At 44.5% G+C, this 23,780-nt stretch overlaps 2 protein-coding genes across 2 annotated transcripts; both read left to right on the forward strand.

Moving 5' to 3' along the window:
- Positions 1-2,824: 2,824 nt before the first annotated feature.
- On the forward strand, positions 2,825-9,565 carry LOC126993977 (protein RRP5 homolog). The gene is made up of 8 exons (XM_050853197.1): positions 2,825-3,586; positions 5,940-5,982; positions 6,154-6,294; positions 7,357-7,497; positions 7,807-7,912; positions 8,153-8,329; positions 8,775-8,955; positions 9,428-9,565. Exons 2-7 carry the CDS (start codon positions 5,947-5,949, stop codon positions 8,891-8,893), a joined length of 720 nt encoding a protein of 239 aa, XP_050709154.1. The 5' UTR covers positions 2,825-3,586; positions 5,940-5,946; the 3' UTR covers positions 8,894-8,955; positions 9,428-9,565.
- On the forward strand, positions 9,429-23,780 carry LOC126993976 (protein RRP5 homolog). The gene is made up of 4 exons (XM_050853196.1): positions 9,429-9,618; positions 11,255-11,528; positions 22,510-23,372; positions 23,732-23,780. The coding sequence occupies exons 1-4, from the start codon at positions 9,563-9,565 to the stop codon at positions 23,778-23,780; spliced, it is 1,242 nt and encodes a 413-aa protein (XP_050709153.1). The 5' UTR covers positions 9,429-9,562.

A 23,780-nucleotide genomic window follows, 5' to 3' on the forward strand; every position in this document is an offset into this window, starting at 1 on the left:
CTCTGCCCAACTGAAGAATTGCCCCTCAACTCTGCCCAACTGAAGAATTGCCCCCCAACTCTGCCCAACTGAAGAATTGCCCCCCAACTCTGCCCAACTGAAGAATTGCCCCTCAACTCTGCCCAACTGAAGGTGCCCCCAACTCTGCCCAACTGAAGAATCGCCCCCAACTCTGCCCAATAGAAGAATTGCCCCTCAACTCTGCCCAACTGAAGAATTGTCCCTCAACTCTGCCCAACTGAAGAATTGTCCCCCAACTCTGCCCAACTGAAGAATTGTCCCCCAACTCTGCCCAACTGAAGAATGCCCCAACTCTGCCCAACTGAAGAATCGCCCCCAACTCTGCCCAACTGAAGAATTGCCCTCAACTCTGCCCAACTGAAGAATCGCCCCAACTCTGCCCAACTGAAGAATCGCCCCCCAACTCTGCCCAACTGAAGAATCGCCCCCCAACTCTGCCCAACTGAAGAATTGCCCCTCAACTCTGCCCAACTGAAGAATTGCCCCTCAACTCTGCCCAACTGAAGAATTGCCCCCAACTCTGCCCAACTGAAGAATTGCCCCAACTCTGCCCAACTGAAGAATTGCCCCAACTCTGCCCAACTGAAGAATGCCCCTCAACTCTGCCCAACTGAAGAATTGCCCCAACTCTGCCCAACTGAAGAATCGCCCCCAACTCTGCCCAACTGAAGAATCGCCCCAACTCTGCCCAACTGAAGAATTGCCCCAACTCTGCCCAACTGAAGAATCTCTGCCCAACTGAAGAATGCCCCAACTCTGCCCAACTGAAGAATCGCCCCAACTCTGCCCAACTGAAGAATGCCCCCAACTCTGCCCAACTGAAGAATTGCCCCAACTCTGCCCAACTGAAGAATTGCCCCCAACTCTGCCCAACTGAAGAATTGCCCCCAACTCTGCCCAACTGAAGGTGCCCCCAACTCTGCCCAACTGAAGAATTGCCCCCAACTCTGCCCAACTGAAGAATTGCCCCAACTCTGCCCAACTGAAGAATTGCCCCAACTCTGCCCAACTGAAGAATTGCCCCCAACTCTGCCCAACTGAAGAATTGACCCAACTAAGCCCAACTGAAGAATTGCCCCCAACTCTGCCCAACTGAAGAATTGCCCCCAACTCTGCCCAACTAAAGAATTGCAACCCCAACACTGCCCAACTGAAGAATTGCCCCCAACTCTGCCCAACGCAAGAATTGCCCCCAAATCTGCCCAACTGAAGAATTGCCCCAACTCTGCCCAACTGAAGAATGCCCCCAACTCTGCCCAACTGAAGAATTGTAACCCCAACTCTGCCCAACTGAAGAATTGCACCCTCAACTCTGCCCAACTGAAGAATTGCCCCCAGCTCTGCCCAACTGAAAAATTGCCCCAACTCTGCCCAACTGAAGAATCGCCCCAACTCTGCCCAACTGAAGAATCGCCCCCAACTCTGCCCAACTGAAGAATTGCCCCAACTCTGCCCAACTGAAGAATTGCCCCCAACTCTGCCCAACTGAAGAATTGCCCCAACTATGCTCAACTGAAGAATTGCCCCCAACTCTGCCCAACTGAAGAATTGCCCCAACTCTGCCCAACTGAAGAATTGCCCCCCACGCTGTCCAATTGAAGAATTGCCCCAACTCTGCCCAACTGAAGAATTGCCCCAACTCTGCCCAACTGAAGAATTGCCCCAACTCTGCCCAACTGAAGAATCGCCCCAACTCTGCCCAACTGAAGAATTGCCCAACTCTGCCCAACTGAAGAATCGCCCCAACTCTGCCCAACTGAAGAATCCCCCCTCAACTCTGCCCAACTGAAGAATTGCCCCCAACTCTGCCCAACTGAAGAATTGCCCCCCAACTCTGCCCAACTGAAGAATTGCCCCCCAACTCTGCCCAACTGAAGAATCGCCCCACCAGAGCGGTCTGGGGGGGAAATTGTTCAATTGATCCCATTTGTAACCTCCTCCTCCTCCTCCTCCTCCTCCTTATCTTCCTCCTCTTCTTCCTCTTGTCGAGTCACGAGGAGGAGGAGGAGGAGGGAAGGGATGCAGGGTTTTTTCTTACGATTTTCATTTATTTAGGTTTTGTTTTCTTTCTTTTTCCTTCGTCTTCGTATTTTTTTTTATTCTGCTATTTTCGTTCTTTCCTTCCCTTTCTTCCTTCTCTTCCTTCTTTTCTCTTCTTTCTTCTCGACCGTCACTTCCTTCAACTTAATATCAACTAGAGTAGAAATGCAACGTTTAGGAGCCTTCTGATTAATGTAAAATCACTTAGGTTTAAGGACAGACCACCTAGTCTGGACCATGGGGTCTGTGTGGTCTGATTTTCTATGTAAATCTATGTAAATCGTTCTAACTCACACACACACACACACACACACACACACACACACTCCATCCCAGCATCTTTCCCTCCCTTCCTAATTCACTCATCCAAACACTCGTGTGTGTGTGTGTGTGTGTGTGTGTGGCCTATACGTATAAGACCAGTTGGTTGCTCACAACACGGAGCAATAACGATTGATTGATTGATTGATAGATAATTTACAGGTAAACAACAATAAGGGAGAATTAAGGGAGGAATAATAATCATTTCCCTAGTGTTGGTCCTTGGAGAGTTGATTGCATTGTTTTGTTCTTATTTCAGTAATTATAAGACCTGTGAGCACATTGGATTGAAGTATCTAGGTTTGCATGATGTGTTTCCTCGTTAATATTGCTTTTGATCCCATCCCATGCGAGAATAAATCATTCATCTAAATTCTTTCACACATTATAGGTACAGTGGAACATGTGAACGACCCATAGATGTAAAAATGAAGATCTTACCTGCAAATATCACTAACAACCGCCGTTTATTGAAGCCGAGGCCAGAGGAAAACAGATTCACTGGCTTTTGAACTGGAGCCACAGGCTTAATTAGGCCTCTTCCAGAGCATCATCTGTGAGTATCTGTGAGCATGAGGCAGCTGGCTCTGGACGAAGTGGATGCAGAGGACAGGAGATTTTGGCGACAACATACAAGAGTGGCCGATTTCAGCAGAGAAGAAGAAGACGAGGCCAGAGCCGCCGGGGGGTGACGGGCCGGGACGAGGGCAGTGATGAGGTCGTGCTGGAATGCAAGAAGTATGACAGGGAGAGAACGAAGATGATGCATGTGTTTCTGAGTGAGATGGGACGTGGAGTGAACGGGAGGACTGGAAGGGAATGGATGGTGCTGCTGCTGGGGCTCAGTGGAGAGACGAGTGGACGAGTGATCGAGGCAGTGAAAGAGTTCTTGGAGGGCATGTGGCGTGCAAGATGTAGGGAATGATATCTTGCCCCGAGAGCATAGACTTTCCGCATGTTTTCTTTTCTTTTCACGGGAGCTGCCGATACAAAGGCCTGGCTGGGGAGAAATCCCGCGCCACCTGTGACATCAAGATCAAGTAAACACCTGGGGGACATAAACACTGGCGATACAAAGGCCAAGCTTCCCGAACGACACCTGACCTGCCGTGTGTTCCTGTACGAGCCGTGTTTCCATGGCCTGCCAAGACCCATAACACACAAGGAACTGCTTCAGGGTGCCGGTGTGAAGCCGCAGGGAAAGGTGACTGCTGCCTGGGAGTGTGGGTGGACGGTATGCTTCAGAGAAGGGACTTGCAGGTGTGGGTGTGGGGTGGACTGTGTGCTGGGGATTGGCAGGTGTGGGTGTGGGGTGGACTGTGTGCTGGGGATTGGCAGGTGTGGGTGTGGGGTGGACTGTGTGCTGGGGATTGGCAGGTGTGGGTGTGGGGTGGACTGTGTGCTGGGGATTGGCAGGTGTGGGTGTGGGGTGGACTGTGTGCTGGGGATTGGCAGGTGTGGGTGTGGGGTGGACTGTGTGCTGGGGATTGGCAGGTGTGGGTGTGGGGTGGACTGTGTGCTGGGATTGGCAGGTGTGGGTGTGGGGTGGACTGTGTGCTGGGATTTGCTGGTGTGGGTGTGGGGTGGACTGTGTGCTGGGGATTGGCAGGTGTGGGTGTGGTGGACTGTGTGCTGGGGATTGGCTGGTGGGGTTGTGGGGTGGACTGTGTGCTGGGGATTGGCAGGTGTGGGTGTGGGGTGGACTGTGTGCTGGGGATTGGCAGGTGTGGGTGTGGGGTGGACTGTGTGCTGGGGATTGGCAGGTGTGGGTTCGGGGTGGAAGCTGGGCTGGGGATTGGCAGGTGTGGGTGTGGGGTGGACTGTGTGCTGGGATTGGCAGGTGGGTGGTGTGGGGTGGACTGTGCTGGGGATTGGCAGGTGTGGGTGCCGCAATGACTGGTGGTCCACCAGTCACCCACACCCAGTCCTCCTCACACCACTGGTGGGTGTGGATGTATGCCCGAGTGGACTGTGTGCCGCAGAGAGGGGAGGGACTGTTAGGTGTGGGTGCCGCAGTGACTTACTTACTTTGTTGAATCTCCGCTGCTTCCCACTGTCTCCTCTCCTCTTGTGCCTTGGAGACCATTTCCGTTGCCACCTGGCGTTGGTGGCTGGTCAGGTACTGTTGACAGCGTCGCTCGTGGGTGGTACAGTTATGGAAATGAGTTCTGCACCCACTGTGGTGTACCTTCCTCCAGCCCGGCAACGTTGCAGTAGTACTACTCAAGTGTTGCTGTGAATGAACGGTGTTCGTCGTGTTCGGGTGTGGGTGGCGGAGAGGTTCACTGCTTTTCAGGAAGTGTAAGGGAGGCTTTATTCATAATTATCCAGCCTAGGGAGCACCAAGGATTTCTACAGTGTCAGCATACAGTCCTGTTTTCTGGTTCTGAAGGTGCGTAGTATCCAACCAGTGAGTCTTGGGGCTGTCGCTGTGATCTTGTCGTAGTGCAATGTGAAGGTGGCGTCATCACTCACATACACTCCAAGATCCTTGACGTGGTGTTTGATTTCGATGGTTTGCTGGTTGCAGATGTAACTTGTTGTGGTCTTCAGCTCCTGTAGTGGGCCATATCTAAGTGCTTCAAATTTGTCACTGGATAAATTCAGATTCAACAGGGACATAGGCAAAAATTGGTTTACTAACAGGGTGGTGGATGAGTGGAATAGGCTTAGCAGTCATGTGGTGAGTGCCAATACAATTGTCACATTCAAAAATAGACTAGATAAATTCATGGACAGCGATATTAGGTGGGGTTAGATACACGGGAGCTTAGGGTCAAAGGAGCTGCCTCGTACAGGCCTACCGGCCTCTTGTAGACTCCTGCGTTCTTATGTTCTTATGTTCTTATGTTTAGCAGCATGTTGTTCTCTTCTGCCCAAGCTATCACTCGGTCTAGGTCAGCTTGTAGCAGGGCAGTGTTACCGTGGGCTTGTACATGTTTAAGGATCCTCATGTTGTCTGCGAAGGATGTGGCTTGCGCATGCTGGAGGTCTTGGTCGATGTATTGTATCATGACCAGGAGCAGTAGTGGTCCCAGCACCGAGCCTTGAGGAACGCCACTTTTGACTGGGCTGGGTCGAGATAAACTGCCCTGGACTGACACCTGTTGAGTTCGGCCTGTGAGGAAACTGTGGCTCCATCTTCCTAGGTTACCGCTGATACCATGAGCCCTGAGTTTGTGTACCAGTAGCCCATGGTACACCTTATCGAAGGCCTTGGCGAAGTCTAGGTAGATGACGTCTGCGTTCCTACGATCCTTCACTGCCTCAAGTATTCCTCGGTAGTGCTTCAGTAGCTGTGAGAGACAGGAACAACCTCTCCTAAATCCGTGCTGTCCCTCGTTTAAGGCATTCTTCTTTTCTAGATGGTCGATGATGTCGCCCACTCACCCTCCGACCAATGGTGGGTGTGGTTACGGAATAGGGTGGACTGTGTGTCGCAGAGATGAGGATGACTGTAGTAGCCATAACATTGCTGGAAGGGTCGTGTGCATGATATTAATGTACCATTTTGTTGTGCTGTCATTATTACTACATCATATTACCTTGTCTTGCAGGGGAGCCATGACGCAGTTGAAGCAGAAAGGCGACTTGTTTTCGGTGAGTGAGACAAATACCAAGTTTCTGCTGTTTTAGTTAGTCATTCACTTCTCTTGTTTCCGTCTCCATCTGGATATTTTTTTTATATATACATAGCGTTGTAATTTGATCACCATTATTACTGGTTAAGTTTGACGAGGAATTTTCCAAACATATTTCTGTTTATTTCAGGTCAAGGTCAAGAAGGAAAAGAAAGGCAGTAAAGGCAAGAAGAAGAAGAAGCAGCAGGAGGGAGACAGAGAGGTCCACGTGAAGAAAACACCCAAGGCTGACCACTTGTCTGCCCTTGATGTCCAGCCGTTAACTTACAAGGTATAGACTAATGCTCTGTTGGTACTTTTTTTCATCATTCTTTTCCTTACTCTTCTGTCACTGTCTCATTGTTAAGTTTTCATATCAGTGTCTGCATATTGAGTAGACTTTGTTTGTGTGTATATCAGTTTTCTCTTTTTCCCGTGATGCAGTTTCATGAATCTCATTAATAATAATAATAATAGTCTGTGGATGGGGGATGGCTGTCTTCCTTTGCCATTACAGCATTGGGAACAGTAAGGTTGTGGCAATGGATCAGTGTTGAAGAGACCACAGTAATGCAGATGGCTAACCCTGGAAATGACATTAAAATGTTTAATGAGAGATGAAGGACAGAGTAGCAAAATAATGAGATGTAGCTGTATCCCTCTAAGCCAGGGGTTCCCAACCTTTTTGTTCCTCTGTACCCCTTGGGAAATTTAGGGAAAAAACCACAAAACTGTGATATTTTGATGTTATTTTATAATGAAATCTGTATGTGTAAACTGATGATATAATTTAAGTTAAATAACAGTTTTGCTTACTAAAATGAGGAAATTGAAAAAAACACAACATTGTGCAATATGAATGCAGATTACAACACATGTATTGTACAGTAGTGGTTATTCTCTCGGACCCAATGTACCCCCTGAAAAGTGCAAATGTACCACTCGGGGTACATGTACCCCAGGTTGGGAACCCCTGCTCTAAGCCCTGATTAATAAAAGAAAAATAGCATGAATGTAACATATTTTAACCCATCCGCTGCGATGGGCACGGATTTGGCTTTCAGTGGTAGCTTAGTAACGTATGCTCCCAGGTCTCTCTCTGGCTCTGTGGTGGATAGTGGAGTGTTTCCCATGTGGTATTGGTATACAGGATATCCCCTCCCAAGGTGCATGACTTACATTTTTCTTCATTGAATTTTAGCAGCCACTTTTTGTTCCATTCCTCTATCTTGGTGATGTCTTCTTGCAGGAAATCCCCAGTCAAGGGGTTAATGTCAGTTGTAAATCATCATTATATCCTATGGAGTATCATTTTCTTGTTTGGTTGTGTGTGTGTGTGTGTGTTCCCCTGCAGAGCCTGACGGTTGGCCAGGTGCTGCTGGGCTGTGTGTTGGAGGAGAGGGACTATGAGCTGGTGGTGAGTCTGCCCCATAAGCTGGTGGGCAGCATCAGCCTGGCACACATCTCTCGGCCCTACACGGCTCCTCTGTCCAAGGTGAGGGTTGCCAAGGACAGTTTTACCTTAGTATTGCTGAGAATGGTCATGAGTTGTGTGAGTGACTGTGTACACTCATTGAGTTTTCTTGTATTGCCTCACAAATTATTTTAAGTTTCATTTTGTTACTCTTATCTTGCTCATTCTTGTGTGACACCTTGAATGTGCTCAAGTTCAAGGCTAAAATACACCAGCACAGTTTTTCCCCCTTTGATATGTCTATAAACATTTGTGTGTCATTGGAGTCTTTCTTTACACTCCACCACAGTGACCTGATCATTCATTTTTCTATTTATTTGTATTTTCCAGCTGAAGGATGATGAGGAGGGGGAGGAGGAAATCCAGGCCCTGCAGGAGCTGTATCAGCCAGGCCAGCATGTGGTGTCCATCGAGAAGGTCAACAACATGACCTGGGGTGAGCTGGCCTGCACACACACACACACACACACACACACACACACACAAGGCATTAGACCTGTCATCATCATTCTCCTTCATCATCTTCTGTTTAACAACATACTTTCCCATAATCTTTCTGAGGTTTGACGGTCAATGATACACTTCCAATTATTTCTGTCCATTGCCTCAGCCTCTGCAATGCCCAATGCTGCCAGACTTCAACATATTCATCCCTCCTCTCCCTCCCTGTCCACAGTGAGTCTCACACTAATGCCCAATGAGGCGAACTTTGGCATCTCAGCATCGTGCCTGGAGAAGGGTCTGGTGCTGCCCTGTGCTGTGGCCAGCCTGGAGGACAAGGGCTATGTCATGGACACAGGCATTCCCAAGATCAAGGCAGCGTTCCTCAAGAGGGAGGACACGGATAAGGCTCGTAGGTGCCATAGATTGTTTTACGCTTATTTTTTTTTCTCTCTCTCTCTCTCTTGGTGTTGTTGGCATATAAAGAGCAGCTTTGAATCATTTACAAGGACTGTGGCTTCATTAGAGTAAGCATTTTGTCATACTATTACTGTTTCATGCTTTGTACATTATAGTTTCTAGTACAATGAACAACAATATTTGCCAACTCTTCTTTCCTCAGTTTGTGTCCCCAAACTTTTATGTTTTAATCCCTTTGTTATGTCTCTCTTGCTCATCTTCTTTTTTAGCTGCTTTTTCTTTCTCTTCTTTTACTTCTTCTTTTGCTTTCTATTTTTCTTCTTTTTCTACTTTTCATTTACTGTCCTTATTTTCCCTCATGAGGTTGGATGGGCTATGTGTCTATCCCACTCTTAACAGTCATGTACTCTCTGCCTGACTGACACGCACCGTTGCAGACACTTGGGTGTGCAGTGTGTTACGCTGCGTCCTAACAAACATCTTTGGGAGGGACACCAAAGACAACCTGCGCCTGACCCTCAGTGCCAACCCCAAGGCTCAGCAACCCTGGACCTAAGCCACACCACCAATTTGGCACTCCTGCTCGCGGGCACTGCCGTCAACACTACCATCTCAAAGGTAGGCACTCTTGTCTAACTCCCTAATCAGCAATGTATCTATTTTCTTCCCCTTCAGGGCCAGACAGCTGCTGCACTACCAAGGCTGATATTATTATTATTATCATTATTATTATTATTATTATTATTATTATTATTCAAGTTACATATGAACTTCCATGTCAAAAACAGCCTGATATTAAAACATTGTTAGCCTGTCCCACCAAAACAGGTGAGTTGCAGTTATTCTGATACTGCATTGAGAGAATCAAGATCTAATTAAATTTAATGCATTTATTTTCAAGGATTTTAGTATAGTACTCCCTTGAGCTGACTCCACACACACACACACACACACACACACACACACACACACACACACACACACACACACAATAAATCTCATTGAAATAACACCTCCATTTTGTATGAATTTTTTTGGTACATGTCTTGCGTACTTATAGAGGGTCTACTGGATTCCAACCATTCCCCAGATACGAGGCGACGCGCTCACCCTCATGTAGGCGGGGCTGGATGGTGTGGTGAGCCCCCCGCACCTGGCCCAGCCCTTTGACCGGCTGCAGCAGTACGGCCTCGGAGGCAGCGTGAGGGGCAGGGTGCTGTACGTCATGCCCCTCAGCAAGGTGGTTCATCTCACCCTCCAGAAGAATGTCTGCACCATGGGGTGAGTACGGAATGCTGTCGCTGGTGTCAAAGCTTATTGATGTATGAGGCTTAAATAACTATATTGTTAGTTGAGTGTAGCATAGATCAGTTTTCATATCCTGACTTAACCTGTCCGCTGCAATTGGCATGGATTTGGCTTTCACTGGTATCCTGGTAACATAATAGTCCCAGGTCTTTCTCTGCCTCTGTGGTGGGTAGTGGAGTGTTTCCCATGTGGTATTGGTGTGCTGGATATCCCTTCACTGGTATCCTGGTAACATAATAGTCCCAGGTCTTTCTCTACCTCTGTGGTGGGTAGTGGAGTGTTTCCCATGTGGTATTGGTGTGCTGGATATCCCTTCACTGGTAGCCTGGTAACATAATAGTCCCAGGTCTTTCTCTGCCTCTGTGGTGGGTAGTGGAGTGTTTCCCATGTGGTATTGGTGTGCTGGATATCCCTTCACTGGTAGCCTGGTAACATAATAGTCCCAGGTCTTTCTCACCTCTGTGGTGGATAGTGGGTGTTTCCCATGTGGTATTGGTGTGCTGGATATCCCTTCACTGGTAGCCTGGTAACATACACTCCCAGGTCTTTCTCTACCTCTGTGGTGGATAGTGGAGTGTTTCCCATGTGGTATTGGTGTGCTGGATATCCCTTCACAGGTAGCCTGGTAACATACACTCCCAGGTCTTTCTCTGGCTCTGTGGTGGATAGTGGAGTGTTTCCCATGTGGTATTGGTGTGCTGGATATCCCTTCACTGGTAGCCTGGTAACATACACTCCCAGGTCTTTCTCTACCTCTGTGGTGGATAGTGGAGTGTTTCCCATGTGGTATTGGTGTGCTGGATATCCCTTCACTGGTAGCCTGGTAACATACACTCCCAGGTCTTTCTCTGCCTCTGTGGTGGATAGTGGAGTGTTTCCCATGTGGTATTGGTGTGCTGGATATCCCTTCACTGGTAGCCTGGTAACATACACTCCCAGGTCTTTCTCTGCCTCTGTGGTGGATAGTGGAGTGTTTCCCATGTGGTATTGGTGTGCTGGATATCCCTTCACTGGTAGCCTGGTAACATACACTCCCAGGTCTTTCTCTGCCTCTGTGGTGGATAGTGGAGTGTTTCCCATGTGGTATTGGTGTGCTGGATATCCCTTCACTGGTAGCCTGGTAACATACACTCCCAGGTCTTTCTCTGCCTCTGTGGTGGATAGTGCAGTGTTTCCCATGTGGTATTGGTGTGCTGGATATCCCTTCACTGGTAGCCTGGTAACATAATAGTCCCAGGTCTTTCTCTGCCTCTGTGGTGGGTAGTGGAGTGTTTCCCATGTGGTATTGGTGTGCTGGATATCCCTTCACTGGTAGCCTGGTAACATAATAGTCCCAGGTCTTTCTCTGCCTCTGTGGTGGGTAGTGGAGTGTTTTCCATGTGGTATTGGTGTGCTGGATATCCTCCCAAGGTGCTTGACTACATTTTTCTTCATTGAATTGTAGCAGCCACTTTTTGTTTCATTCCTTTAGCTTGGTGATGTCTTATGTAGGAAATCTGCAGCCAAGGGGTTAATAGCTGAGATGCTTCACCAAATGCATGCATGTCAGTTGTACATAATGCCACCACCATGACTGGAATCTATAATGGTTATGTTTTTGTGTTTTTAGCCTTGCCAAGGACCCCAGGGATGGACATGAGATTGGAGACATCGTTCAAGAGGCGGAGATCTACAAGTCCTCGCCCAGTGGCATATTCCTGAGTTTAGGCGGCAAGGCTCGAGGGTTTTGCTCGGCCAACCACATTAGCGACAACACCAAGGTCCTCATGCACATCAACCGAGACTTCCGGGTGGGCAAGAAGGTCCCGTGTCGCCTCCTCAAGTACAACCACATGGACCAACTCTTCATTGTCACACTGCAGAAGTCTGTCTTCGAGCGGCAGGTGAGTGGATTACTAGTGGGACTTAGACTGCCATTATTCAGTGCCTTTGCCTTTCTTTGATTAGCAGGCTTTTTTATTTCTCTCTCTCTCTCTCTCTCTCTCTCTCTCTCTCTCTCTCCCCCACACACACACACACACATGATCTGCTTCCTTTACTGACAATAAAAGACAGACAGTCCGGACGCAAGGAATTTCTTTCATTTATAGTTAAGGTATTGGGTTTAGGGGGAGTGGAACCACTAACCACTTGTTCAGTGTGTTACTTGGTCTTAAATGTACTTTGGAATTTATTGCAGTGAATTGAAGGGATATCATTTGTTTTATTTATTTATTTTTTGCATGATGTCATATTATGGGTCTCAGTAATAGTAATATCACACTATACCATGACTGACATATCATTCTCATTAAGCTCATTGCTTTGTGAATTCAAGGCATATCTTTTTTTTTTTCAATATATATTCCCTAAATGTCCTCTTTTTAGACCCTTCTTTTCTTGTATTAAATGAACTCTTTTATCACTCATTAATTACTCCATAAATGATCTCACCGTCTCGTATCCCTGGTAGCGTGATCCGGCTTAAGTTGTTATTGGAGACTGGTGTTCGGGGATAAACAAGGGAAAAAGTAAATATACATTTATTTAAAATTAAATGAAAGCAATTGCCTTACGCAATATTCTATGCTCAGACGATCATAACACTGGCATATTCAGCAATGGATGCAACATATGACAAACGACATGTCTTAAACATAATACTACAATATGTGCTCAGTTGTTGCCAATAATAATAACACTGCTGCTCCACAAGCAGTGGTTTGTATCTCTCTGCTTACATCACAATCATTATGTACTCTCTTCACAAAATCCTAATAACACATTCCTGTAGTATAATCTACTACAAGTCATGGAAACACATTATTTTACCACACCCAGTGGTTTTACCTTTGCTTTACATCGCAAACAAATAATCACAATCCTGTCCCACTCACAATCCTACTTCACATCTCCTACATTATAATCTCCAGGACAATACAGTCGGTTTCCCTTAGATTCTCGAATTTCTACTCACGATTAAGATCACAACAGCCATTCTCGGCTGAGTGAGTAGCAGGTCTGCTTGAGGCGAGAACCAAGCTCGGTCTACCCATACCACTGATTTCTAGGCCACATTTTTCTGTGCTTTAGGCGGACTTACATCCTTGACACGCCCTTAATTTTCTACATAACCAGTGGCCAATACTTCCTGTCACACCCATCTGCTCGCTCATTATGTTGTATTGTTTTACTTCTCCTGCTATTCGTGAGTCAGTCTTAAGACACTCCCTCAGTGATATTTCTGTTAAATTATTGGCTCATAACATGTCGCCACGACTGACGACACGGGTCAGAGTCTTTTTCAATGGTTGTTCACACTTTCTGACCACGCCCACTGGGCATCTGTTTTCTGTACCTGAGTCTGGGTATCTGTTTTCCTTTACCCTCGTTGTTTCCTCTTGGTACTTGAGATGCTTACACTGTTATATATGTCACTTTTTTGTTAGTGTTTGTCCTGTCAGATGTCTACACAGTTGTATACCTGCCTTTCCTCTCTGGGTATCTGTTTTCCTTTACCCTCGTTGTTTCCCTCTTTGTACTTCTGAGATGTTTACACTTATATATATGTCACCCTTTTTGTTAGAGTTTGTCCTGTCAGGTTTTTACACAGTTGAATATCTCAATCCTAAGTTTCCTCGATTACTGGGTCCTGACCTACTTACCCAGCCGGAAGATCTCTCCCATGAGATCTCACAGTAGTTGGGGGAGAAGATACGCCTTGCAATGTCTGCAGTTGGTTCGAGTCTGGAATTAGGCGGCGCCGTGCGAGCGTGGGACATAGGAATACCCCACGGCAGACGCCACCAGCAGAAGAACCAGGATCACGACATGGCGAAGACAATCCACCAATGGATTGCTGGTTGAAAGGGCTGATCCGGCTCGACTACATAATTTAGGGGCTACAAGCCAGCTGTTAGCTCCTGTAGGGGGATGGACTCAGCACTGCGAAGAGAACCTTGTCAAGCATCAATATCCCATTATCCGTCAGGCTGACAGTATGTCTGTTTACAGGATGGGTAGGGCATGTGAGTGTCAGAGTGATGGGGGAGGCAAGTGAACAGGTCCAGTAGCCAGGACCTTTCAAAACATAGGGGGAAATGTTTTCAAGACTATTGTGTGGCAGAGGTTGATCACTGACTCATGTTTGAAGAAAGCAGCCGATTTACAAGAGGCTGCGTTAGCCTCATGGACGGGCCTGTGGGAGGACAAACTAACATATGGTTATTCTTGTTACAGTGTTTTATACTAGAAAGCATAAAATATATTTTCCTATTCTCACTGAAGGCAATACATCTTGAATCAACACTATACATAAGAAAGTAAGTGCTATTCTGCACAGAAAATGGAAGGGAGTCGATTCGAAAGACATCAAAGGTGTCAATCGGATCTCCTCGCATAGGTTTGGTGAAATAGAAATTACGAGAATCGTGCAAAGCCGTTGTCCTGGAGGACAGTTATTACATCCCTATATAGAGCTAAAAAATCAAGAACTGCAAGGCACAAAAGACCTGGAGGCCGAGCCTAGGCTTCCTTTAATGTACTGAACAACTGTTTGTTTCACATAATGGTTGGAGTTATGTATGTTTGCAGGGGAGCCTGCAGACTCAAATATAAATCTTGTATACCTGGTCTTATGTGTCTCAATGCTAAGTCAAAATATAACAATTCTTGTAGGAGCTTTTTTTTTCTCTTCCTAATGCCATAGTCTATAGTAAAATGGCGCACAACTTGGTTCAATACATCTACAGCTGAATATAGCCTATGAAAGGCAGATTGCATGGCATGCATGTTACTTAATGATGTTGAGTTTTCCATAATAAACATTTAACTATATAAAATCTTTCTCAGTTAATGACTCTAGTACTTTATTTTTTCATGAATAGCATCAACTTGAGCCTGGGTCGCGGTACCAAATAGGTTATTAGACAAGGATCCTCAAAAAAAATTATTTCCCGTTTTTTTCTTTTCTCTATAATTCATAGAAGCATGCAGCTTGTTTTGAATAGTAGTCATCACATAGCCTAAAACTTTTCTTAGATGATGCAACAATGAACTGAATTCGTTTTCAAAATTAAAGAGTGTGTATTTTTTTGCTTTTACAGCTGGATACTCAGGTGACATTTGAATAACATTTCAAGTAACGAAGCAGTTAAAATCCGTGCTTTATATAATGCAGCTAAAACATCTTCTGTGAGGCTAAACGTTACTATAGTCTCTGTCTGTGAGGACTATAAAATAGAGAGTATGTTGGTGTGAAACTTTGGCCCGCATGTGTTGGGGACTCCTGTTGTGTCAATGAGTCGTACACTGAAAGAGTCAAATCAATCTGTGGTTTATTTCGTCATATTTCCGCTCAATTATTGCATTTTCATCCTTATGCATTATTCCTGTTCTATATCGTATTAGTTTTGACATTACATTAGGCAACTCTTGTACCGTCGAAGAGCGAAGGCTTTATCTATGCCGAGGTGGCTCTGAAAGTTTGGGAGTAACCTGAGAAGGTAGGGCCTGTGCATCAGCTGTTTATTGCTGTTGTAGAACGAACATTATCTAATGTGTCATGAGTAGCAGTCACCTCTCCGCTACGAGTCATTATTTTCGGTAGAAGTTTTCTCAGCGATTTCAGGGTTGAGCAATGCAAAGAATAGATCAGTGTCTGTCTCTGGATTTAAAGGGTATGCTCGCCTAATCGTTGGACATTGCTGCACGTCGATGCAATCTTCATGAAGGACTTTTACTATATCTGTGGGGGCCGTTGAAACCTTACCAGTCCTGAGGTTCCTAATTTTTACCATTATATCACTGATCTTCTCTATTACCCTGTAGGGTCCATCAAAAATAGGTTGCAACTTTTTCTTTTCTTTTCTTTTTGGTGTATGTTTGAGGAACACTCTGTCGCCAACGTTGATAGTTTTGATTTTTGTAACTTGGTAATATTTTTCCATTTCTTCTCTACTTTCTTCATCGTAAACCTGGCATCTATCATAAACTTTCTTTGCAACTGCAGCCATTTCCTCTTCATAGGAGTCAATATCATAAACTTTCCTTGCATTGCAGCCATTTCCTCTTCATGGGAGTAAATATCATAAACTTTCCTTGCAATTGCAGCCATTTCCTTTTCATAGGAGTCAATATCATAAACTTTCCTTGCAATTGCAGCCATTTCCTTTTCATAGGAGTCAATATCATAAACTTTCCTTGCAATTGCAGCCATTTCCTCTTTACAGGAGTAAATATCATACCAGGGCTGCTGAAATTTTTTCTAACAGTGTAGGGTACAGGAGGATCTCTAGAAATCCTCTCTCTGTCTCTCTCGATAAATTAGGGACTCCTTTATGGTGCGATAATACGCAGCATTATAGGCCAAGATGTCTATAAGTAGCATTATATCCCAAACGGACACATTTCCTAGAACATTCTCCTCAAAATGGTAACAACAGTATAATTTGCGCGCTTTATTATTCCATTTCCATTTGTATGGTAAGCCGTTATTCGCGTGTCGCACAGGTAGCTTCTAATTTATCTCCTGCATCACGGAATTAACGAACTCTGAACCTTGACCTGTAACAACTGTCTGAGGAACACCGTGTACACAAACAACATCCACGTACAACGCCCTTGCCATTTCGCGGGCTTCCTTACTCCGTAAGGGTACTATAATCAAATACCTTTTAAAAACATCAACTATGGGCATTACGTATCGAACCCCATTGTCCGATACACCCATGGGACCCACAAGGTCCATGTGTATTCTTCCAAAAGGAGCGGTGACGTCTGGATATTGCCGCCAAGGAGCAGGGTGCAAGTTCCCAACTCACTTTTAAAACGACTACCATGACGCACTTCCTTACATAATTTTCTACATCCCGTTTCATTCCAGGCCAGAAAGCGAACTTTCTACACCGACATAACGTAACTTTGGTTCCTCCGTGCCCTGCAGTGGCGACGAATGAGCCAGAGTTATCGCCTTGGAAATACTTGGGGGGTAGAATCACCACCTTAGTGGCTTCTCCGTACGGACTCACTTAAACACATCATTTATTTCCACCTGTAACTCTGACAGGGGCGGCATCTCACATTATGCCCATCTTCAACACAATATAACATAATTTCCACCTGTACCTCTAACAGGGGCGGCATCTCAGATTATGCCCATCTTCAATACAATATAACACATTTTCCACCTGTACCTCTAACAGGGGCGGCATCTCACATTATGCCTTTTTTCTCTGAGTCTTTGCTCAATTTTCATTCTTGGGGCTTCCTTCTTTTAGCATACTTATATGCCGGCTGCTCATCATGCAGCTCACTAATCTCCTGAATACTCCAGTCAAGTGTGTGGCCAATACACTCACTATTCAGGTCCATACATATCATGTATTTTATTTTCTAATTTTTCGGCACCTGTTTCTTTTTCTGCACTAGTGCAATACCTTGCCCCTCATTATCCACGTGTTCCACGGTTTTTGTTGTTCCCCATCCACAAACATTATCGCGCGTGTCCTTCTAATTCAATCTCAGTGTCCTGTAAGCCTTCATCCTTGATAAAAAAAATCTGCTACTATATTTTCCTTGCCAGGCAAATGATTGATTGTGAAACCATACTCACTCATGAGAGTCCGCCATCTAGCTACCCTGCCGTTGGGACTAGCTACCTGTAACAACCATACTAAAGGTCTGTGATCCGTGTGGATCTCAACAGGGTAACCCAGTATTAATGGGGGGTTTACGTGTAACCCATAAATTACAGTTAAAGCCTCTCGTTCAACTGTACTGTACCGCTGTTCTGCCGCGTTCAATTTCTCACAAAAAAAGATACAGGTCTTAGTTTATCATCATTATCCTGTTATTGCAATACTCCACCAGTATTGTAGTAGGATGCGTAGAGTGACTGTACCAAGCATTCTATCCTTAAGGGTTGAGAACGCAATTTTTGTTTCATCCGTCCATATGAGTGGAGTTTTATTTATTTATTTATTTATTTATTTTATTTTATTTATTTATTTATTTATTATTATTATTTTTTTTTTTTTGTGTGTGTACCTTTCTTCCCTTTGTAAATCTTTAGAAAAGGAGCAACAATTTGTGAATAATTTGCAATAAATTTGCGATAATAATTAGTCAATCCAAGAAATGACTGTAAATCATGAACAGTTTGGGGGGCCGGGACGTTTTGTATGGCCTCCAGCTTGCTAGATTGAGGTCTTATTCCCTCTGAGCGGATGGCATGGCCCGGGTAATCTACTTTGTCCTTAAAAAAGTTACACTTCTCCATCTTAAGAGTCAGTTTGGCTTCCTTTAAGCGATCCAGAATTTGTTCTAAGTTATCTGCGTGATTAGAAAATATATCGCCCAGGATAATTATGTCATCAAGGTACACCTGAGCCTTGTTACCTAATAGTCCTGTAAGGACAGTGTTTATTATTTTCTTGAAGCAGGACGGGGCTGTTTAAGGCCAAAGGGAGGGAAGTAAATTCAATGTCCTGCTGGAGAAGAAAATGCCATCTTCTCTGCTGATTTCATCTTGGGGATTTGACGGTAACCCTGTTTCAAGTCTAGGCATGAAAAAAACTTACTATCTCCCAATTGATTGAGTATGGTAATTATATTAGGAGGGTACCGGTCGTCCCCGCAGTGTTTTATTAAGTGCCGGAAGTCCAAACAAAGTCGTAGTACTCCATCTTTTTTGCACTGGGATAAGTGGGGCATTATAGGGTGATCGCGAAGGCTTAATCACACCCTGTTGCTGGAGCGATATAAGTTGTTTATTTACTCTGTCATGATAACTGATAGGAATGTTATATGAACGCCTGTACACTACTTCATCAGTGTTTTGCTTGACGGTGCTTAAAAAATAGGGCGTTACTGTTAATGGTTCTTGTTCTGTGGAAAACACTGTTATATATTTATCTATTAAGGACTTTAAAACCTGATTCTCTCTCTTCACTTGGGAATTTAGCGTCAACAATTTAATAGAGGCTTTTCTTCCTTACTTCAAGCTCTTCGGGATTCATGTCTGTTTTAGCTGTTTCAGCGGTCTTTACAATAGATACTTGTGTAAGATCAGCGTATTGATCATGAGTGACAGGCTTCACAAATCCTAACGTTGTATTATCATCTATCTTTACACTTTCACTTTCAATATTCAAATACGGCACAGTGACATAAGATCTTTGATTGTCAAGTGAAGGGGTTAACTTAACTATCCCTGAGCACAAGACTCTACCCTGAGGAGTACTAACACAAGGCTCAAATACTGCTTCACTTGCCTGTAGTTGTCACTAGCGTATGTAACCTGCAACAGATGCATGCAGTTGCAAAGGTTCCGCTGTTTAAAACGTTTGCCTTATTTTCAGTGAGACCTTCTTCATTTCCATCTACATTTAGAAAGATCCTTCACCGCTAGATATAAGACATATTTTCCTGGCATAATTGTATGGTTTCCTTCTATTATCAGTTTTAAGCTTCGTTTTTTGTTCCTCATTTAGTTGCAATGTTTTCAAAATAATCTCGCATACACGACAAATCAGTACTCAACATAATATGAGGAAAATCTACATCGCGTGTTATCAATAAGTCTTGGAAACTACTTTTCCTTCCATATTAACTTGTCTTTTACCATTTTCAATATGGTATCTTTGCACAGAGACAATATTCACTTCGCTTCATTCATTTACAAGTAGCCCTAATTCTTTAATAAATTCGGTTAACTTCTCACACGCCTCCTGTTTCTAGGAGCGCTGCCACTTTTGCATATGTATTATCATGAGAAAAGATCTGCCTAACAAAGTTACTCTTGAGTTATGTTGATTATAGCCTTCTTGTCATTATTTTTAAGGTCACCCTTGTTCATCATAGCCTTCTTTTCTTGTATTCATGTGAGGGTTACTCCTTCTTCTTCGTTATAGCCTTCATCTTATTATAATAAAGGTCACCCCTTGTTCGTTATAGCCTTCATCTTATTATATTAAAGGTTACTCCCTGTTCGTTATAGCCTTCATCTTATTATATTAAAGGTTACTCCCTTGTTCGTTATAGCCTTCATCTTATTATATTAAAGGTTACTCCCTGTTCGTTATAGCCTTCATCTTATTATATTAAAGGTTACTCCCTTGTTCGTTATAGCCTTCATCTTATTATATTAAAGGTTACTCCCTTGTTCGTTATAGCCTTCATCTTATTATATTAAAGGTTACTCCTTGTTCCTTATGGCCTTAATCTTAATATATTAAAGGTTACTCCTTGTTCGTTATAGCCTTCATCTTATTATATTAAAGGTTACTAACATGTTCGTTATAGCCTTCATCTTATTATAATAAAGGTCACTCCTTGTTCGTTATAGCCTTCATCTTATTATATTAAAGGTTACTCCCTGTTCGTTATAGCCTTCATCTTATTATATTAAAGGTTACTCCCTTGTTCGTTATAGCCTTCATCTTATTATATTAAAGGTTACTCCCTTGTTCGTTATAGCCTTCATCTTATTATATTAAAGGTTACTCCCTTGATCGTTATAGCCTTCATCTTATTATATTAAAGGTTACTCCCTTGATCGTTATAGCCTTCATCTTATTATATTAAAGGTTACTCCCTTGTTCGTTATAGCCTTCATCTTATTATATTAAAGGTTACTCCCTTGATCGTTATAGCCTTCATCTTATTATATTAAAGGTTACTCCCTTGATCGTTATAGCCTTCATCTTATTATATTAAAGGTCACTCCCTTGTTCGTTATAGCCTTCATCTTATTATATTAAAGGTTACTCCCTGTTTTGTTCTTCGCTCATTTTCCGTTTTTTCCACTGCAAGTGTGCATATTTATTTATTTATTTATTTATTATTCATTTATTTATTTAATGTTATTTGTAGTAGTTAACTGAGGGGGGCACTACCCTGGCCTCCTCTTCCTCTGATTCTCTTACTTCACACATTTATCTTAATACTTCACACTTTTGTCCATATGCTTAATTTTTTTTTTTTCATTCATGAGTTTTTATCCATACCTCACACTTTTCTTAGTACTTCATATTTTTTCTAGATCATACTCTTCACTTCCTACTTGGGGGACGCGGGTTAGGCCTTTATAAAGTCACTCTATGGCTGCATGCCTGCCGCACACCTCCACCCTGTGAGGCGAGAGCCCCGTGCTCCCTCCATCCTGGGGTAACAACTAAAACAGGACGCTGCCGCTGCCTGTCACCTGACACCCTCTCACTGATGAATGGATCGCGCTGGTGGAGAGAGACTGCCCATCCCTTTCCACTCCGCCCGGGAAGGAACTCATGAATTCTCGGTTGAGTCGCGTGTGCTACCCATTGCACTACAGAACAACAGTGGTTGGCCAGAGTTTCCATTACCATATCGTCAAAGTCCATGTCCTCCGGAAGAACCATTAATTATATAATTAAATCGTCACTATTATTTCCGCCACTTAAAACGAGCAAAGCTTAATGAAAATAAGAGGCGTTTTCTCGTCAGAGTAAATTAAACAAAAGCACTGTAAGCACATGTCCCTATTTATCCCTATACCGCTGCCGCCAGTTTTAGACCCTTCTTTTCTTGTACTAAATCAACTCTTTATCACTCATTAATTACTCCATAAATGATCTCACCGCATCGTATCCCTGGCAGCGTGATCCGTCTTGAAGTTGTTATAGGAGACTAGTGTTCGGGAATAAGCAAGGGAAAAGTAAATATACATTTATTTAAGATTAAATGAAAATAATTGCCTTACGCAATATTCTATGCTCAGACGATCATAACACTGGCATATTCAGCAATGGATGCAACATATGACAAACGACATGTCTTAAACATAATACTACAATATGTGCTCAGTTGTTGCCAATAATAATAACACTCGTCGTTCCACAAGCAGTGGTTTGTATCTCTCTGCTTACATCACAATCATTATGTACTCTCTTCACAAAATCCTAATAACACATTCCTGTAGTATAATCTACTACAAGTCATGGAAACACCCAATTTTACCACACCCAGTGGTTTTACCTTTGCTTTACATCGCAAACAAATAATCACAATCCTGTCCCACTCACAATCCTACTTCACATCTCCTACATTATAATCTCCAGGACAATACAGTCGGTTTCCCTTAGATTCTCGAATTTCTACTCACGATTAAGATCACAACAGCCATTCTCGGCTGAGTGAGTAGCAGGTCTGCTTGAGGCGAGAACCAAGCTCGGTCTACCCATACCACTGATTTCTAGGCCACATTTTTCTTTGCTTTAGGCGGACTTACATCCTTGACACGCCCTTAATTTTCTACATAACCAGTGGCCAATACTTCCTGTCACACCCATCTGCTCGCTCATTATGTTGTATGGTTTTACTTTTCCTGCTATTCGTGAGTCAGTCTTAAGACACTCCCTCAGTGATATTTCTGTTAAATTATTGGCTCATAACATGTCGCCACGACTGACGTCACGGGTCAGAGTCTTTTTCAATGGTTGTTCACACTTTCTGACCACGCCCACTGGGCATCTGTTTTCTGTACCTGAGTCTGGGTATCTGTTTTCCTTTACCCTCGTTGTTTCCTCTTGGTACTTGAGATGCTTACACTGTTATATATGTCACTTTTTTAGTTAGTGTTTGTCCTGTCAGATGTCTACACAGTTGTATACATGCCTTTCCTCTCTGGGTATCTGTTTTCCTTTACCCTCGTTGTTTCCTCTTTGTACTTGAGATGTTTACACTTATATATATGTCACCCTTTTTGTTAGTGTTTGTCCTGTCAGGTGTTTACACAGTTGTATATCTCACTCCTCTGTTTCCTCGTTTTCTGGGTCCTGACACTCTTCTGTATTTCAGTAATAATAATAATAGTATCTGCATTCTATAAGTGACACTCCTCTTGTTCAGTTCATTGCCTACAGTGAGCTGCAGCCCGGGCAGGTTGTGCAGGCCACCGTCAACAGCTACGACAGCAACGGCGCACGGCTGGCGGTGAGCAAGCTGATGAGCGGCCACGTGCCCTCACTGCACCTCACGGACGGCCCCATGAAGCACCCCGAGCGAAAGCACATCATGGGGGACCAGGTCACCGCCAGAGTGCTCAAGGTCAACTCCAAGAGACAGCACCTTCTCCTGACCCTCAAGTCCCAGCTGGTTACAGCCAAGGAGCCCATTCTTACCGAGTACTCGCAAGAGGCGGAGAACACTCTCACCATCGGCTACGTCATCAAGGTGCTGCCGCAGGGCCTCCTCGTGAAACGACGTGAAAATGACATGAAAGGCTTCGTCCCCAGGTCACAGGTCGGCATTGAGTCGGGCATGAGTCTAGCCTCGGCATTCCACGAGGGACGAGTCGTTCGCTGCAGGGTCCTCAAGGTGTCCCCCGAGAAGCAGAACATCACCCTCAGTCTCCTGGTTGACGAGGACGTTCAGCCATTGAGTAGGGCGCCCAAGTCAGCGAGGAAGGTTGAGGTGCGAGCAAGAGTCAGGTGTGTGGTGGACGAGGTGAGGACGCACGCTATCACAGTCACTGTCCTACCCCACAACGTCGAGGCTTCCATACCTGTCCACCACCTCTCGGATGACCCGAGCAAGTGCCAGCTGCTGAGGGAGGTGCTGAAGGAAGGGGACGAGATCATGAATGCCGTGGTGTTCAGCAAGGTGCCCGGCTCACCACACCCTCACTCTCAAAAATTGAGAAGGATGCCTCTCAGGATAAGGCCAAAGAGGGGTGGAGCAAGGGCCGACAGCTCCCAGCGAGGACAGCCGAGGTGGGTGATGCCATGTACTATTGTTCCACATACACAACCTTTATTTGATTTTTAGGTGATTTTATTTTATTATTATCATTATTTTTTTTACGCTTCAGCTCATGGCGCTCGAGGTTTTCTTGATGGAGATTTATGGACATACACACACACACACACACACACACACACACATACACACACACTGTTACACATAGGTATCTAAAGCAGTGGTTCCCAACATTCTTCCACTCACGACCCTACTCACAAAATCCTGAAGCCCACACAACTCCCTGAGATCAGTGGCTTGCCTTGCACAATTTTTTAATGCACCAATACCCAGGTCTGACATGCTCCTCATATAACCTGATGTTCCCTCTCAGCACTCAGCACCAGCAGCATAAGAGCATAGAATATACAGTACCCTCTTGA

The sequence above is a fragment of the Eriocheir sinensis genome, unplaced genomic scaffold (genome assembly GCF_024679095.1).
Source record: "Eriocheir sinensis breed Jianghai 21 unplaced genomic scaffold, ASM2467909v1 Scaffold70, whole genome shotgun sequence".
NCBI lineage: Eukaryota > Metazoa > Arthropoda > Malacostraca > Decapoda > Varunidae > Eriocheir > Eriocheir sinensis.

Coding starts and splice junctions, on each gene's coding strand:
- LOC126993976 (XM_050853196.1), top strand. CDS start 9,563: ATGCCCCTCAGCAAGGTGGTTCATCTCACCCTCCAGAAGAATGTCTGC. Junction 9,619..11,254: donor AAGAATGTCTGCACCATGGG/GTGAGTACGGAA, acceptor TTGTGTTTTTAG/CCTTGCCAAGGACCCCAGGG. Junction 23,373..23,731: donor TCCCAGCGAGGACAGCCGAG/GTGGGTGATGCC, acceptor GTTCCCTCTCAG/CACTCAGCACCAGCAGCATA.
- LOC126993977 (XM_050853197.1), top strand. CDS start 5,947: ATGACGCAGTTGAAGCAGAAAGGCGACTTGTTTTCG. Junction 5,983..6,153: donor AGAAAGGCGACTTGTTTTCG/GTGAGTGAGACA, acceptor TGTTTATTTCAG/GTCAAGGTCAAGAAGGAAAA. Junction 7,498..7,806: donor ACACGGCTCCTCTGTCCAAG/GTGAGGGTTGCC, acceptor TGTATTTTCCAG/CTGAAGGATGATGAGGAGGG.